This window comes from Aethalodelphis obliquidens, unplaced genomic scaffold (assembly GCF_003676395.1).
Source record: "Aethalodelphis obliquidens isolate GAN/ISIS:26980383/991018 unplaced genomic scaffold, ASM367639v1 scaffold44, whole genome shotgun sequence".
In the NCBI taxonomy this organism is placed as follows: domain Eukaryota; kingdom Metazoa; phylum Chordata; class Mammalia; order Artiodactyla; family Delphinidae; genus Aethalodelphis; species Aethalodelphis obliquidens.
Genome location: NW_020837988.1, coordinates 442,016 through 458,910, shown reverse-complemented (window position 1 = coordinate 458,910; position 16,895 = coordinate 442,016). Strand labels below are relative to the sequence as shown.

Genomic DNA, 16,895 nt, shown 5'->3' with positions numbered 1-16,895 from the left:
TGGACCCTCAATAAAGTGTTGGCCACAGTCTCTCCAGCTGAGCTTCTTTTTCTGCAAGAGCAGTGGCCTTTGGTTGGTGGTCATGATGCCCTGGGTTTCCCCTATGGAAACTATCTTTCAGGAACCTCCCGCCAAACCAAGGGTGAGAGGAGTTTGATTACACACCGACCTTCACTCCAGGAGGTTTGGACCCAGGTCTGCATCCTCAGCTGTGTAGCCTGGGCTCCTGGCAGACGGGCTTGCTGTGGCTTTGAGCTTAGTCTTGGGGCAGGCAGAGCTTGAAATGCAAGACTCCTTGGGTCTTGCTTTTGTCAAAGGACCATGAATCTTTGCCAGGTGCTGCTCACGTGCTCCAGAGGGCATCAGCAGTGTGGCAGAGAGAGCTCAGTGGGGCCAGCAGGGAGAACAGGCCCCTTGTCAGCTCCAGCCAGCAGCTCCCTCACCACCTGGTGGAGGGTCGGCGGGGGAGGGGGGTCTCCCACATTGGGACATAATGACACCTAGAGGTCTCCAGGCTTCAGGTGCCACACTCCCTTCTGATGCTGAGCCTCTGCTGTGTGTGACACTTAATAAGCACTTGCTACATGTTTGATGATATTATATTTACTATCTGTGTCTATAGAGATGGCAGTGTGCCCACCGCCAAGACACCCTTTACATCATTATGCAGAACGGTGTTGCTCTCCAAATGAGAGGAACCTAAAATCTCTCCAATCCCAAAGCCTTAGTTGATATGGAGATAAGAAAGGAGACAGAGGGGCTGAAATTTGGCGGGGGGTGGTGGGTGGAATGAGGAAAATTGTGCAGGGACCAAACGCCATGATGAGAGGGAGGTTGGAGAGCTGGGTGGAGATGAGAAAATCTGGACCATTTTGCCCCCTTTCGGGGACAGATTTACCCTATTAAATCCGCCCTGTTGTTCACCGCTCCTTGCGTGTCAACCGGTGTTACTTTCTGACTGTACTCAGATAGCATGAGGTGGTCCAGCCTTACTCGATTACACTTTCATAAATCCTCGCAATAACCCTTATGAAGCTACCCCTGCTTTACAGATGAAGAGACTGAGGTTCAGAGTGATCGTGTGAAGTGCCCAGGACGTGACAAGGCAGAACCAGGATTCCAGCTCAGATTCACCTGGTCCCAAAGCCATGTGCCGTTCACTCCCTGACGTGGCTGAAAATCCCAGGGATTAAACTGTGATGCTCAGAAGCTCCATTGCTAAGTTACATTCTGGTCAGTCACACCTGGGATTTACATCATACTTAAGCAGTGAGAAGAAGATGCTAATAAATCAGTAATGAAGTTATTTTGACCACTGTTGGGTATTTTGTTTGGTTGGTTGTTTTTTTTTTTTTTGCGGTACGCGGGCCTCTCACTGTTGTGGCCTCTCCCGTTGCGGAGCACAGGCTCTGGACGCGCAGGCTCAGCGGCCGTGGCTCACGGGCCCAGCCGCTCCACGGCACGTGGGATCTTCCCGGACCGGGGTACGAACCCGTGTCCCCTGCATCGGCAGGCGGACTCTCAGCCACTGCGCCACCAGGGAAGCCCATGAGTTATTTTGATAGCTTCTGCTGCCTATCAGATTACCTCCAATATAATGGTATAAAACAACAACTACCTTGTTTCATTCATGATTACTTGGGTCAGGAAGTTGGGCAGTTCCTGCTTGCAGCTTCTCATGCAGACGCCGTCAGGTGTCGTCTGGGGACGCAGTGATCCCAAGGCTCACCTGGCTGGACGTCCGGGATGGACGGCTCAGTCCCGTGGCTGTCAGCTGATGCTGGCTGTCAGCTAGGAGCTCCGCTGGGCTATCCACCAACCACCTGGGCTTGCCCTCTAAGCAGCTCTCTCAACCAGGGACAGATTTCCTCCTGGGGACACTGTTGTTTACAGCTGGGGTGCTACTGGCACCTGGTGGACAGAGGCAGGGAAGCTGCTGAACAGCCTCCCCGCAGCAAGAATCGTCCAACCCAAATATCCACAGGGCCGAGGTTGAGAAACCCTGCTGTGAAGCATGGGGGTCTCTGGGGTGTCCGCCTTACGTGGGGGCCGGCTTTCCCCTGAGTGAGCTCCCTCCTTTTATGGCCCAGAGACACATAGCATATATGTTGGTGGAAGTCGTCACAAACCTGCCTAGACTCAGGGGAGGAGATGTGAGCAGACCCCATCTCTCAGTGGAAGGAGCGCCAAAGAATTGGGGTCACTTTATTTTTCTTCTTTTATTTATTTTTGGCTGCGTTGGGTCTTCGTTGCTGCGTGTGGGCTTTCTCTAGTTGTGGCGAGCGGGGTCTACTCTTCGTTGCGGTGCGCGGGCTTCTCACTGCGGTGGCTTCTCTTGTTATGGAGCACGGGCTCTAGGCGTGCGGGCTTCAGTAGTTGTGGCATGTGGGCTCAGGAGTTGCGGCTCACGGGCTCTAGAGTGCAGGCTCAGTAGTTGTGGCACACAGGCTTCAGTAGTCGTGGCTCGTGAGCTCTAGAGCGCAGGCTCAGTAGCTGTGGCGCATGGGCTTAGTTGCTCCACGGCATGTGGGATCTTCCCGGACCAGGGCTCGAACCCATGTCCCCTGCATTGGCAGGCGGATTCTTAACCACTGTGCCACCAGGGAAGCCCTGGGAAGCAGGCAGGTCACGGGACCGCTGGGGGCTGCCCTCTGGTCACCAGTGAGTCCTGCTGGGACTGGCCAGGCTGGTGCTGGGTCACTAGACCAGCTCCCGGGAGCAGCTGGGAAGCCCTGACGAGAGCCCCTGGCCCCCAAAGCCCGCATTAGGCCTCAGCGGGTTTCCTCTGGGCTGCTAAGAAAGGGGATCAGGGTGTCTGCACTGGGCTCTCCTCTGCTCCCTCCCCACTTTCCTCTGACTTCACCCTGTCCATCCTCCGCAGCAGCTCCCTGGCCGACCTCACTCATGTCTGCAACCTCGCCTGTGTCCTACATCTAAGCGCTTCACCGCGCGTCCTTTTATTACTGGCTTGGGCAGGGAAATGTGCCGTTAGTGCTTCAACCTCCACAAGACGTTTCTCCCTAATTGCTGGTCATGGGTGATAATTAGCGACTGTTAATTGCTGATAATTAACAAGCTAATGCTTAAAGGTAATGGTCCCCGGGTAATCATCTTAAACGACTCAGAGCTTCCGTGCTTCCTAAGCCCCAAGCTCCAGAGGATGACCTGCATCTCAACATCTCTCGCCTGGGAGTTCGAGGGCCCCTGCATATTCTTTACGAGGGCAGTGATTGGAGAATTGTCGAGTCTGGTCTTTAACCTAGTTTTCTTCTCTGGATGTAGAAATAATACATGTTCTTTTAGAAGGTTTGTCAAGCCCAGAAAACTAGAGAGAAAATCAAACATACATAACCTTATTACTTGGAAACATCCACTGTCAACATTTTGGTTTATTTCTTCCCAGTCTATGAATTTCTTTTCACAGTTGAGTTCATGTTAAACACGTGCTTTCACACCAACTTTCTTCTTTTTTTTCTTCCCTCATGGTGGCAACTTATTAAAACAGGTCTCCCTACCCTCCAGAAGGAAAATCAAAGGAGTGTTGTAGAGGACGGATGGGATCCATGAGAGCAGGAGAAATAGTGCGAAAGCAAAGACCTGGCCCAGGGCCCGATTAGGTGGGGTCTGGGAATTCATTCTAGGCCAGAGTGTCTGCAAGGGAACCCCTGTTCCCGCCCTCACCAACCGAAGATTGCGTAGAAAAATACGTGCACACGTGCACGCGGTTCCATAGGAAGGAGGGCCGGAAGGTGTTAGTGATGGTGTTGTTTCCAGAGTGGGGCCCGGTGGTTTTCATCTTCTGCTTTATAATTTCCTGTGCAGCACAGAGGGAAAAGCTGCGGTCCCGCATAAAGATTTTCACTTCACAGTCCTGCCCCTCGACGGCACTGCCTGGTGACTGCAGGTAAATCTCCCCGCTGGACCTTGACTTCCTTATCTGTGCTTTGAGAGAAATATTAGGCTTCCCACCCTACAAGGTGGTTTTCAGACTCCGAAATGTTGAGTTAGTGCACCCCCATGAAAAGATACGCTCAGGTGACTCCCAGTAATAAACCCAATAGGATCAAGAAACAGCCCTGACGTAGCCCTTGGTTATGTACAAAGACGGTCTCCCAAAATTGTATGCCACCCATTTCCAGATTCCCTAGTGGTCACTTTGATGTCCCCCCCCCCCAGCCCTTCTTTTTTTTTTTTTTTTTTTCGGTACGCGGGCCTCTCACTGTTGTGGCCTCTCCCGTTGCGGAGCACAGGCTCTGGACGCGCAGGCTCAGCGGCCATGGCTCACGGGCCCAGCCGCTCCGCGGCATGTGGGATCTTCCCGGACCGGGGCACGAACCCATGTCCCCTGCATCGGCAGGCGGACTCTCAACCACTGCGCCACCCGGGAAGCCCATCCCCCAGCACTTCTTGAACCTGTTTATTTCTTCAGGAGGAGGCAGTGTTGCTGCAGTGGAGACTTTGGAGTGAGACCTGGGCTTAAATCCAGAGTTGGCCACATGCCTGTGACGTCCTGGAGGCTACTTAGCATCTCTAACCCTCAGCTTCCCTGGGCATGAGATGGAGCCAATGCCACTGATGGGTTTGTCCTGAGGCCCTAATGAGACACTGGATGATAAAGGGCTGTTCAGTGCTCAAGTCAGTGAGGTCATTTATTGGTAAATAAAGGTGATTTCACAACAGAAGCATCCGTTCAGCCGTGTAATGAACGAGATTGTTATTTTCCACTCCGTGCAGAGTAGGTGAACGTGTTACCCACTCTGAAAAGGGGACGTTCCCGTTTTCCCAAGCTCACCCCGGGCCTCAAGCTCTGCCCTTGTAGAGATTGGCAGTTTGGGTCAACTTGGGCCTCTTCTTTCATTTCTTGCTTTTATAGATTCAGATCCAATCTTCTCTCCATTTTCATCTTTCCAAATCTCCAGGACCTGAATCTTTTCTGTCTGCCAAGCTTACCTTTAACATTGGCTGTTCTGCTCTGAGCAGTCACTAGCTGCTGTCTTTAGAAAGCAGGGGCTTTGCCCATTGTTGCTTGATAATAATACCTTACACCAGCATCCTGCATTAGATTGTTCGAGGCACTGGCGCACCTGCTGTGGCGTCGAATCCCCCAGCAGTTTTGTCTTGTTATTCTTCATGTGGCGGGGGCAGCATTGTCCCCAAAGTGGATTTCACAGAACAAAACGCCATTGTGTGGCCAAAACAGTCTGGAAAAGAGTGGGATGGGTGGAGCTAAGCGGACTTTTCAGGCTTTTAACCGATGAATGTGCAGTGTGATTCTTCAAGACCTAGATGCAGTGCCTCCCAAGTTTTTCTTCACCAGAGCATTTTTTGCTAGAATATTCCATGGAGGTTTTGCTCCATGGAGCTCAGCTTAGAAAGGCCTTGAGAACGAGGCAGGATAAATTCAAATGTAGGCACATCACTCGCTAGCTGAGTGACCTTGGGCAAGTTTCTTAACCTCTCTGATTCTCAGTTTGCTTACCTGTAAAATGGGGATGGTAGTATGGTTGTAAAGATTAAAATAATGTGCTCAGCAGAATGTCTAATAATGATAAATACTCAATCTACTTCAACTGTTACTGTTGTCCTCTCCCTCTATGTTCCCTGGGAGAGGAAGGGGCCTCAGGAAGGTTAATATCCCGACTTTCCGCAGCTACTCAGAGACAGGCTGAGCATGAAGCCCAGGCTTCTGCCTCTCAGCTCAAGGCTCTCCGCATCACACAGGGCTGGTTTTCTCGCTCATTCCTCTCTCCTCCCTTTACCCCCATTCACCATCCTTGGGGTTCCAGTTCCGTTCCCTCTGGCAGATACTGGGCTTTTATGAGCCTCAAGTGTAAGTGAAAGTACTTATTAAACTGCTGTAAAAATCTTCGTGACTGCAACCCATCCACCAACCCGGGCAGTCATTCCACCTGCCCTGCCACCCCTCACGTCCTGCCTGGGACCCCAGGTTCCACCAATCAGAACACTGCCCGCCCTCGTGTCGCAGTTGTTTTGCTATCGTTTCCTATTTTTCCGGCTTGTGAGCTCCGACAGAGCCTCTGATTCCTTTGCTTCTGCTGTGGCAGCGAGCACGGGGCCCACACGCGTAGGTGCTTTGTGAGATACTTGTAACCACATCGGGGCTGAGCTGTCCGCTCCACGCCCAGCCCACTGCCTGGGGAATGGCCGGGTTTGCGGGGAGTGGGGAGCCGGGGAGGGCTGGCTGTTCTGCGTTCCATCTTTTCCTTCTCTGTCAAAGCCAGTGCGGGAGGGACTGGCGTGCGTGAAGCCCCTGTGCTCTCCAGCCTGGCGGACGGGAGCCGTTGCCTCCAAGTGTTCCCAGGCCTCCAGGACGCCAGCGTAGGGTTCAGTCTGCAGATCAGTCAACCCTCCCGGGGTCAGGGCGGGGCTCCTGCTGTGGAGTCCAGGCCGGGCTGTCCCTCCTTCTTGCAAAGAGCACCCGTTTTCCTCCCCTTCCCCCCTCTCCCCTCCTACAGCAAGCTCAGACTCCACAGAGGGATCAAGCCTCCAGGCTTGAGTGTGTCTTCTGTCCCCTTTCAGCAGCTGAGCCAGGATCCCCCTGTGCCTCGGCTGAGATGTGACACCAGGCCTTGGGGAAGGCTTCCAGGCCCCAGATGCCACCCTCTTCCAGAAATAGCTCTGCCCACCTCCCAACAGCCCTACTGGGTGACCCTCTCCTGGGCTGTCATCACATCCTGGGCTTTCCCCGCCACAGCCATGACTACGTTGGACTGTAGTCACCTGTTTGCTTGGCAGACTTTAGCAGGTATACAGCTCACTTGAATCTTGTTAAAATGCAGATTCTGATTTACAAAGTTGGAGGGGCCTGAGACTCTGCATTCCTAACGAGTTCCCAGGTGATGCCAAGGCTGCTGGCCCACGGATGACACTCTGAGTAGCAAAGAGCAGTTGTTCTCAACTTGGGCTGCGATTAGCCTCGCAGGGAGCACAGCGGTACCACGGCCCCTGTATGAGCCCAGCTGCACCAAAATCTCTCGGGATGGCACCTGGGCACTCGGGACTCTTAGATGCTCCCTGGGTGGCTCTAGGTTCCAGGCAGAGTTCAGAAGCCCTGAGCTGGGCTGTGGGCTCCTTGGGGTGGCATCTTACCCCTCACTGATTCCCAGCTCCGTCTCCGAGCCTGGACTGGCTGGGCAGGTGTGGCAGGTGTTCTCATGGCTCACCTTATGTAGACATGTAGCCTCACTCTGGCTGGTTCAGAGCCAGCTCCGGCCAATACCATGTGTTGGGCAGACAAGAGTCAGACGGCTTCTGATGAGGTGGGCTCAGGAGGCCCGTTGAACTTGGACTGTGGTGTGGCTTCTTTAGCGGGGTGGACCCAGATCTACAACTGATTGGCATCCTTGCGGAAGACACCTTCCCAAGAAGCCTCTCTGCCGCCTGCCGCGTCCCCTCTGGGTCCCGCTGCTCCCTGCCAGGTGTCCTTGGGCCTCAGAGTCCTTCTCGACACGGAGAAGCCCACCAGGCAGACTTCAGGCCTCCATCCCTCCTCCCTGCTCCCACATCCTTGGGCGGGTCTCCCCCACAGACCCATCAAGCTGCATTTTCATTGCTTTGGGGTGGGGGGCGCTTTGTCTTGCAGAAGGGGACTCTTCAAGGGCAAGGATGGGGTCACATTCATCCTTTTGTCTCCACGTTGGGTACCGTGGGTTGCTGAATGAATGAATGAATGGCGTTGTCCAGCAAGGGGACTCCCAGAGAGGACGAGGGGGCCCCTCGCAGTGGCCTGTCGAGAAAGCTGTGCGTTCCTGACGGGGGGAGGAAGGTGGCATGTCTGTCACCCATGGCCTGACTTCCAGGGAGCCGGCCCGCTGGTCTTCATTCATCCATTCAGCACGGCTGGGGTGACTTTAGTTGCCGCCCAGGGCCCCTCCTTGGAGCCGTGGCCACGACTGCCGGCTCACCCGCTGTCCTGCCGCCAGAGCCCACTCCCTGCTGGTGGCATCGCGGCCGCAGGCCCCCGCGGGATTGTCCAGGAAGATGGGTGCCTGCAGGAGGAAGGCCCTGACCCTGCTGAGCAGCGTCTTTGCTGTGTGCGGCCTGGGCCTGCTGGGCATCGCGGTCAGCACAGACCACTGGCTGTACCTGGAGGAGGGCGTGGTCCTGCCCCAGAACCAGAGCACCGAGACCAAGATGTCCCTGCACTCAGGCCTGTGGAGGGTCTGCTTCCTCGCAGGTAAGGGCGCCCAGGGCTGGGGACAGCCCTGCCCCCAGAGAGGAGCAGCTGCCATCTCACACACCCCGGGGAAGCGACGTCCCTGCTGGAAGGAGGCTGGTCACCGCGGACGATGCTCATGAGCTCTGGGCCTGCGCCCTCCAGTGGCCAGGATCCACTCCAAACTCAAGGCCTGAGTCTCCCTGTCCACTTGGGCAAGTCCTCTCACCCCCGGGACCTGGGTCTTCCCACCTGGAAGATGCCCGTGGCCCCGCTGTCACCACACCGCCCACCCCCAGCTGAGAGAGGCGGCCTCAGCTCCCTGAGTCCTCCGTCGCAGTGCCTCCCCCTTGACTCTGCAAGGCAGGCCCTGTTATCACGTCCGCCTCACAGATGAGGGCAGGAAGATGCAGGGAGGTGAAGTGCCGGCACAGTCATGTTCTGGTGAGGGCCCTCTTCCCTCCTTCTCCCTGTGTCCTCATAGGGCAGCAGGGGGAGAGGGAGCTCCACGGGGTCTCTTTTAGAAGGGCACTAATCCCATTCATGAGGGCTTCACCCTTGTGACCTGAGCATGAGGATGGGAAATTCTTAGCACTTTCTCTGTTCCTATGTCTGTGAAATGGCAGGGAGAAAACGCAGGTGCAGGTCTTTGCAACTCTGCCAGATGGTGCAGGCCTTGATCCTGCCCATCAGGGCCTCCTGCCCACTTGCTAGGGCTTCTCTGGAACGCTTGGAGTTGCTACTCCAAGGGCTCTGTCCTTTATCCCTTCATCATGACCCAGAACCAGGCTGCACAAGAAGAGCCTCTCTGTGCCCCGTGAGTCTGGTCAGAAACACCACAGTGGGGTCATGGAGCCTTTCTTGGAGGGCTCTGTAACCCATGTGTGCACGGGACACAGAGAACACTTGTTCCTCCCAGCCTCATGGTAGGGCTTTGGTGGTTGGCGCCCACCCGTATTTAGCAGGGAGGACCGTGGAGGCCTGGCCTCCCCGTGACGTGTTGAGTCTACTTTGGGAATGGCACCCAACACTGACCTCACCTCCCAGTGCCCAGACTGTGTGGCATCCATCTCTGCTTAAATCTGAAGCAGAGTTTGAAGTCACCAGGGTCTGGTTGCCAAAGTGGTCGACAAGGCTTTGGGGGTTCTGCTCCGTGACACCCACACTGGGGCACCTAAGCCAACCACACGCCATCCTTGGTGGAGTCTGTCCCAAAGCCACAAGACGGCCACCGGACACCTGACTCTCCCTTGAGTCTGCAGTGATCGCTTTTCATGCAGCTCTCGGTGCTTCTCTGGGAAAGATGTGATGTCAGGACGGGTGTCCACGTCTGCTGTGGGCCACCAGCTGGGGACGGGGCCCCCTAGGGTTTGAATCCAGCCCAGGTGTAAATACACAGAGGGTCAAACATCCTAGAAGCACCTGGGAATACCGTTTGAATTTGTTAACTTCAAATCCGTGTTCAGAAGGACCCAGAGTGTACGTAGTGGCTCTTGTCTCCGTAGGTGAGGAGCGGGGACGCTGCTTCACCATAGAGTATGTGATGCCCGTGAGCACCCAGCTCGCCTCCGAGTCCACGGTCAACGTGCTCAGTAGGTGCCTCCGACTTTCCAGCCTGGGCCACGGGCTGGACAGGGCAGAGCAGGGCAGAGGGAAGAGGCAGGGTGACTGCTTGTTTCTCAAGAGCCGATGCCCTGAGACTCAGATGCTTGTGCTGGCTGAGCTCACAGAGCTCACTCTGCCAGTTACTTATCCAGGGTGGTGACAGGTTGCTGGAGTCCCCCATTGCTGTGACCCTGGCAAGCGAGAGGGTATCCATACCCAGTGACTTCCTCTGTTTGGGATGCTCTAACAAAATAGCGCAGGCAAGGCAACTTAGAAGCCACAGAAATTTATTTCTCTCAGCTCTGGAGATTAGAAGTCCAAGATCAAGGCGCCAGCACGGTCACATTCTGGTGAGGGCCCTCTTCCTGCCTTCTCACTGTGTCCTCACATGGTGGCAGAGGCGAGGGTGCTCTGGGTGTGTGTGTGTGGGGGTGTCTCTTTCATAAGGGCACTAATCCCTTTCATGAGGGCCCCACCCTCGTGACCTAATAAGCACCTCCCAAAGGCCCCACCTCCTATACCATCACCTTGGGTGTTAGGTTTAGCAAGTGAATTTTGGTGGGGGGGCGGGGGACACAGACGTTCACACCATAGTACCCAGGGAACTGAACCAGGCTCTCTGGCCCCCAGCGAGACTGACATCATGGCCTTGGCCTCACCAGAGCTGGTTCAGACTCATGTGAACCTGCAGCACAGTTCTGAGTCAGCATAGGCCCTGAAGGCTAAGGGCCAAGGAACGAAAGCCCCACCGAGGAGGGGATGGAGCCCGGGCTGCTCAGGCAGGGCGGGGGCTTGGGGACCAGCTGGTGTACACCGCCAGGAACACTTGACTCGGGAAGGTGAGCACTGAGTGAGGCTACCGGAGGCTGACGGCATCCTTCCATCCCCTCGGTCAGAAATGATTCGCTCGGCCACGCCGTTCCCCCTGGTCAGCCTCTTCTTCATGTTCATTGGCTTCATCCTGAGCAACATTGGACATGTCCGTCCCCACAGGACAATCCTGGCCTTTGTCTCTGGCATCTTCTTTATCCTCTCCGGTAAGTGATGCCGTTTTCGCTCGTGCACTCTGCACTTCTGACATCTGATCCCTAAACCACTCTGCTCTGGGAAGCTCTGGTCCCAGCTGCGGGTCAGCCCCTGCTCAGGACCCGCTGCGTCAGTGGCTCGAGCACAGCTGAGTCCGAGCTGGAGGAGGGTTCCGAGGAGCTGGAGGAGGGTTCCGAGGACCTGGGCCCGTCCATCACCTCTGGAGGAGCAGTGACCTGACAGCTCCCCCTGGGCAGAGCTGGGATGAGAGCCCAGGGTCCTCCTCATGCCATGCCATCACTGACGCTTTCCCCTAGTTCCCACTGGTAATGAGTATTCCTTTTTCCTTTTGAGGGCTATGTCTTTGTGTGTTTACATGAAAGAAATACGATCTGCCTTTGGAATGACGGCCTCTTCATCTGCCATCCCTCAGCCATCCTCTAGAGACCCCCTACGCCCTACCCTGGGCTACCCAGGCCCCTTCAGCATGGATCTGTCCTCCTGGACCAACCCCAGACTGTACTCGATCATTCACTCTTTCTTTCGTTTATTCACGTGCTGACTCATCCACTCATGTGTCTCCCAGGCCTTATCACTGGGAGCTGGGATCTCTACCTACAGAAAGGGCAGTGTATTAGGGGACATAAACAAGTGGGCAGGAAACGTGGACCCTGCCTGACAAGGGCTCTGACAGCGTCAGCAAGTACTGTTATGGGGGCCAAGGGCAGCGGCGGAAACTCAGACCAGGAGCTGGTCAGGGACGGCCGCCAGGAGCAGGCGAGATGGAGAGTGAGTAGGAATTAGGTAGAGTGTGAGGTTGGGGTGGGCGGAAGGGAGCCTGGAGGGAAGAGAGAGGACGGAGGCCAGGGGACACTAAGCTCAGTCGTGACTTGTGGTGGCAGGAGCGTCAGGAGGATGTGGTGAGAGGTGGGGGGCGGCAGCCGAGGTCGCCTGGTTGGGTACTTTGTGAGAAGCCTCGGGAGGATTTTAAGCCGATGGATGGATGGACAGATGGATGGATGGACGGATGGATGGATGGATGGACGGATGGCTTGAGTAATGGACGGATGGATGGATGGAAGGATGGATGGACAGATGGATGGATGGACAGATGGAAAGAAAAGATGAACAGCTGCCAGCACCAGGCATTCCTGTTGCCGCCCAACTTCCAAGCCACTTTAGGTTCCTTTTCCCAACATTGTCTTGTCGATATAGCTTGGGAGCCAGGTGGCGGTCAGAACACTAGATGCCCAAGAGCTTTTCTTTCTTTCTCCTTCCTTCCATCCATCCATCCATCCATCCTTCCATCCATCCTTCCATCCATCCATCCTTGCATCCATCCTTCCATCCATCCATCCTTCCATCCATCCATCCTTCCATCCATCCTTCCATCCATCCATCCATCTAACAAATGTTCATTGAGCACCTGCAGTGTCCTCAGCCCACCCTCTGCACCATGATGTTTCCACCTAGTCCAAGAGATACAGACCCAGGTTAAGCTCGCTCTTTATCAACTTCACAACAGTCAAGGCCACACAGCAGCTTCAAAGCACCTGAGGTTTTTCAGCGGTGGGCAGCAGGACCAGAGATCTCAGACTGAGCTTGGCCACATGAAGTGTTTTAATGACAGCAACAGACAGGGTTCCCTTGGGCCAGCTTCATTCCAGTGTGAGTTAAGTGCCAAGGAAGGCCTGAATCATGCTTGTTTTCCTGTAACATTCATCCTTCAGGATGCCCCAGCTTAATCATGTGAATGGAATTAAAGCTGAGCAGCTCAAAACACAGGAATTAATTGTGTCCTGTTGCAGTTACAGTCACTGATTGACGAGACCGATGCTCCGTCGGCCGTTTGCACAATGGCGGGAGGAGCTTAGGCAGCGCTGGCCCCCTGATGTAACGCTTGCCAGAGCCTGGACCATCTCTCTTTGCCTCTCCTGCCTAACGATCTCAGTAACTGGCCGCACCCAGGGGCAGGTGGGCTGCACAGAGCCACAGTTACAAGACCATCTATCCAGGCTCTGGAGGCCCTGGCTATCTCTGCCAGGGGAGCCTGTGTTATCCCTCAGTTCAGCGGAAGCCACTTGCTAAAGTCAGCGGTTCACACCCTGAGTTCACATGAGCCTTGCCTGGGGAGCACTTAGGACGACACGGTGCCAGGCGCCAGCCCAGGCCACGTGACTCAGAAGGTCCGGGGATGGGGCTCATGGGACGCACATCTAACAGGTGGTTCCGGTGGGGGGGGGGGGCGGTCAGAACCCTCGGGCTCACCGTGGCTCGGGAGGTGGCTGGACAGAAGCTTTCTCACCTGCAGCCGTCCGCTTTCTAGAAGGTAATGGTCTAAACAGGGCCTTCAGGAGGAGGGCTCCTGCCCTCCCTGAACTCCAGAGTGGGGTCATGGTCACCCAAGGCCGAGGCCTTCTCCCTGAACCCCGAGGGGAGGCGGTGCCCCATCGGCGGCTCCCCGGCTTCCTTGCCGAGCGCCCCTGCCCCCCTGCAGGCCTCTCGCTGGTGGTGGGCCTGGTGCTGTACATCTCCAGCATCAACGATGAGGTGCTCAACAGGACCAAGGATGCGGAGACCTACTTCACCTACAAGTACGGATGGTCCTTTGCCTTCGCCGCCATCTCCTTCCTCTTAACGGAGGTAAACCCTCCCCGCAGGCGGGGCGGGGCGGGGTGCTGCCCCGGGAGGGGGCGGAGGAGGAGGCCACGCCCACCCTGGACCCACCGCTCCCCCGCCCTTAACTCCCTGGCCCCGCCCCGCGCCCGCCTTCGGCCCCCTCGTGCTGTGCTCCCGCGGCTGCGTCCACGGCCAGGCCCCGAGCACGAGCTCCCCCTGCCTGCAGAGTGCGGGGGTGATGGCCGTGTACCTGTTCATGAAGAGGTGCACCGCCGAGGACGTGTACAGGCCTCACCCCGGCTTCTACCGCCCGCGTCTGAGCAACTGCTCCGATCACTCGGGCCAGTTCCTGCACCCGGACGCCTGGGCGCGAGGCCGCAGCCCGTCCGACATCTCCAGCGACGTCTCCCTGCAGATGAACAGCAGCTACCCAGCCCTGCTCAAGTGCCCCGACTACCGCCAGGTGTCTTCCTCCCCCTGCTGAGTCCCCGCCCCGGACTGCCGTGCCCAGACAGCCTTCCCTGCCCCCGCTGCCCTTGGTCTACGGCCCGGCTGTCCCCGTGCTTAGCTGTTTTCACCTGACCCGTGTCCCCTCCCTGCTCGCCCAGAGGAGCTCCTGCAGCCCAGGGGAGCCAGCGAGCGGATGACGACGGGTTGAGAGCTGGGGGTCCCCCCGCCTCTTGAGTGCCAGTCATTGGGCGCTCTCCTTCCCTGGGAGGGGTGGGCCTTCCAGCTCTGTCTTCCCCGCCGCACCCTACGTCATGGACCCAGGCCAAGGCCAGCTCTGCGATGCCAGGTTCCTTCCAGAGACCCAGCTGGACTTGGGGGCTTGCCAACTGGCCTGGCCCTCGCGTCGTGATCTGGGCTGTGGGGCCGGGAGGTGGCTCTGATACGGAGCTCTGGCTGCTTCAGAGTCGTCCAGCGCTGTCCTTGTGAAGTCCTCTACCGTTTGTGGTCACCCCCCGTGTGCCCTGTCCACCCCCCCCCCCGCCCCACGGCCTGTGGGTCTTCTTCCCCTTCTCCCAGCAGAACTCAGCTGCCCCAGCTTTGGTCCCCAACGGGCTGAGAGGGGTCTGAGGCCACCTGATGAAGTGACAAAGAGGTGTTAGTGGCTGACGGTGTCTTAATGTGCGTGGCCCGCAGTAACATATCTAACAAGGGCCTTTAATGCCTTAACCCAAAGCAGTGACTCTGACAGTGAGAACTGCAGAAGGTGGCTGGTCCGGGTTAATACTACCAAGCACTGTTTCAGGCCCAGGGGATGCCGTCCCCACTCACATGGGCAGTATTTCTGGTCCAGGTCCCTAAAGTCTACTCATGTAGACGGACGTCTATACCACCGAAGGAGAAAGAAGGCAGCTTTCAAAGAGGCTGCCTGGGATTTGGAGCTGGTTTTGCTGATGCCTGAGTCTAAGCAAGCCAGACTCAGAATGACCCTGCTGCTCTCCTGAGGATGCCTCCGACATCGGGGGTTGCCAGTTTAGTCCCAATACAGGGCAGCATCTGCTTCCTGGGTATGGGGCGTGTGTAGGCAGGGACGCCTCCAGAAGATGAGGTGGCGTGATGCCCGTTTTCCGAGCAGGAAAGCTGAAGCCCCTTCCGTGAAGTTCACAGAGGGAAATGGGAAAGGCCCAGTGCTGGACGGGACCCCCTCAGGTCTCCACGCGTCTTCTCGCACGCCCACTTTGGGATTTGAGGTTTTGAGTAGCAAAACAACGCCAGGCTGTCTGCTGTGTATTTTTGCCACACCAGCTGTTCACCCTTTCTCTTGCTCTTTTTTTAAGATAGCATTCAGTTCTGGGTGCAAAAAGCCACCGTGGGCGACACGTGGGCTCCGGAAAGAAATACAGAAAACCGCACTTGTGGCCAGGGTGGCCTTTAGAAGGGGAACGCATTCGTCTGCTGGGGCTGCCACGGGCTGCGTGGCTTAAACAACAGACAATTATGTTCTCACAGTTCTGGAGGCCAGAAGTGCAAGATCGAGGTGTCAGCAGATCTGGATTCTCTCGAGGCTGTTTTCCTTGGCTTGCAGATGACCGTCGTCTCCATGTGTCCTCACAGGGTCTTTTTCCTGCACGCCTGCATGCCCCCCTGGTGTCAGACTGGATAAGAGCCCATCCTAACAGCCTCATTTTAACTTAAATCACCTCGTTAAAGGCCCTGTCTCCAAATACAGCCATATTCTAAGTTGTGGAGGGGAGGGCTTGAATATACGGATGTGGGGCTTTGGGGAGGGGGTGGGGGACAGTTCCGCCCATAAGAGGCAGATTGCCTCGTAGCTGGATTGTTCCCTTGTTCACAGAATAATAGAAGAGAAACGAGGGGAGCCGACTGTGGTCCCAGTCCTGCCACTGTCCCCGCGTGGGTCCTGGGGAAACCCCCTTCTGCTCCTAAACTATTTCCAAGCCCTCCTCCCACACCTACCCCCAACTCTAATGATCCAGCCTCGTGTAGAAAGCTCCGGACAGCCCTCCTGTGTGACTGTTCACCCCTCCCCTGTACACTGATGGCAGCCGGAAAGCCCGCCTTCCACTCCACAGGCACCTGCTGTGACTTGTATCCTTGGTAACCGCTTACAGCTTAACAAGGAAACCAGTGCGCCCGGCAGCAAAGGACTCGTTTAGTGTACTTGGAGACCGTTAGGTAGCATTTCCAAACTGGACGGGTGTTTAGATGTGCTTTACTCCAGTCGTTGTCAATGTAATGAGCTCCTCGGACGCACTTTTCTCTCCCTGAAGTGCTCTCTGTCTCTGTCCATGTGCCAGGCTTGTTTGCGTGCACGTGGGGAAAATAGAATCCACTCCTGAACACAAGCTGATGGCTGACTGTGAGTGACATCATTAGGACGGGCCTTCGTCGGCCTAGATGCTGGGCTGCTAGGTCAGGCAGCTCTTACCCTGGGAATGTGCAATTTACACCTATCTTCGGGACAGGTTCTGGGTCCGTGTCTCCCCTCCTGGGTGACGGGTGAATGTATGAATTACTGTGCGACCGTGACAGTTTCTTTTCTGTCTATAAATCTCAGAACTGGGACCTTTGCAGCCTCTCCACAATCAAAAGATTTTTCTCAGACATTAAAGTGTATAAACTCAACTCATAAACCATAAATTAGGGGCCCCTTCCCCAATACACTTTCTGACCTTTTGTTTCCTCAGGCACTTAAAAAAAAAAAAAGACAAGTTTTTATTTTTTCATCCTCAAAATATGGGATGGAGAGACTAATACACCAGAGTCTGATGCATTATGGAGTAAAACTACTCGGGGTTACCAGCCAGGGGTTGGGGACAATTCTGACGTTTGTTCCCTCTCACCTGGAACTCACCAGCCTCCTTCTTCCTCCAGGGGTTGGTCAGTGCTGTCGCCTCACCCCCGGAGGTGATCTTCAAAGAAATGGTCGTTATCAGGGCTGCACGGAGTTGAGGGGAGCAGATGGGGGCAAGTCCACACCAGCTTATCAGTGATGGACCCG

The 16,895-nt window shown here is 55.9% G+C and overlaps 1 protein-coding gene across 1 annotated transcript; it reads left to right on the top strand.

Moving 5' to 3' along the window:
• Positions 1 to 7,780: 7,780 nt before the first annotated feature.
• Positions 7,781 to 16,514, top strand: CACNG5 (calcium voltage-gated channel auxiliary subunit gamma 5). The gene is made up of 5 exons (XM_027080396.1): positions 7,781 to 8,197; positions 9,682 to 9,768; positions 10,678 to 10,818; positions 13,305 to 13,450; positions 13,653 to 16,514. Exons 1-5 carry the CDS (start codon positions 8,002 to 8,004, stop codon positions 13,908 to 13,910), a joined length of 828 nt encoding a protein of 275 aa, XP_026936197.1. The 5' UTR covers positions 7,781 to 8,001; the 3' UTR covers positions 13,911 to 16,514.
• Positions 16,515 to 16,895: the final 381 nt, after the last annotated feature.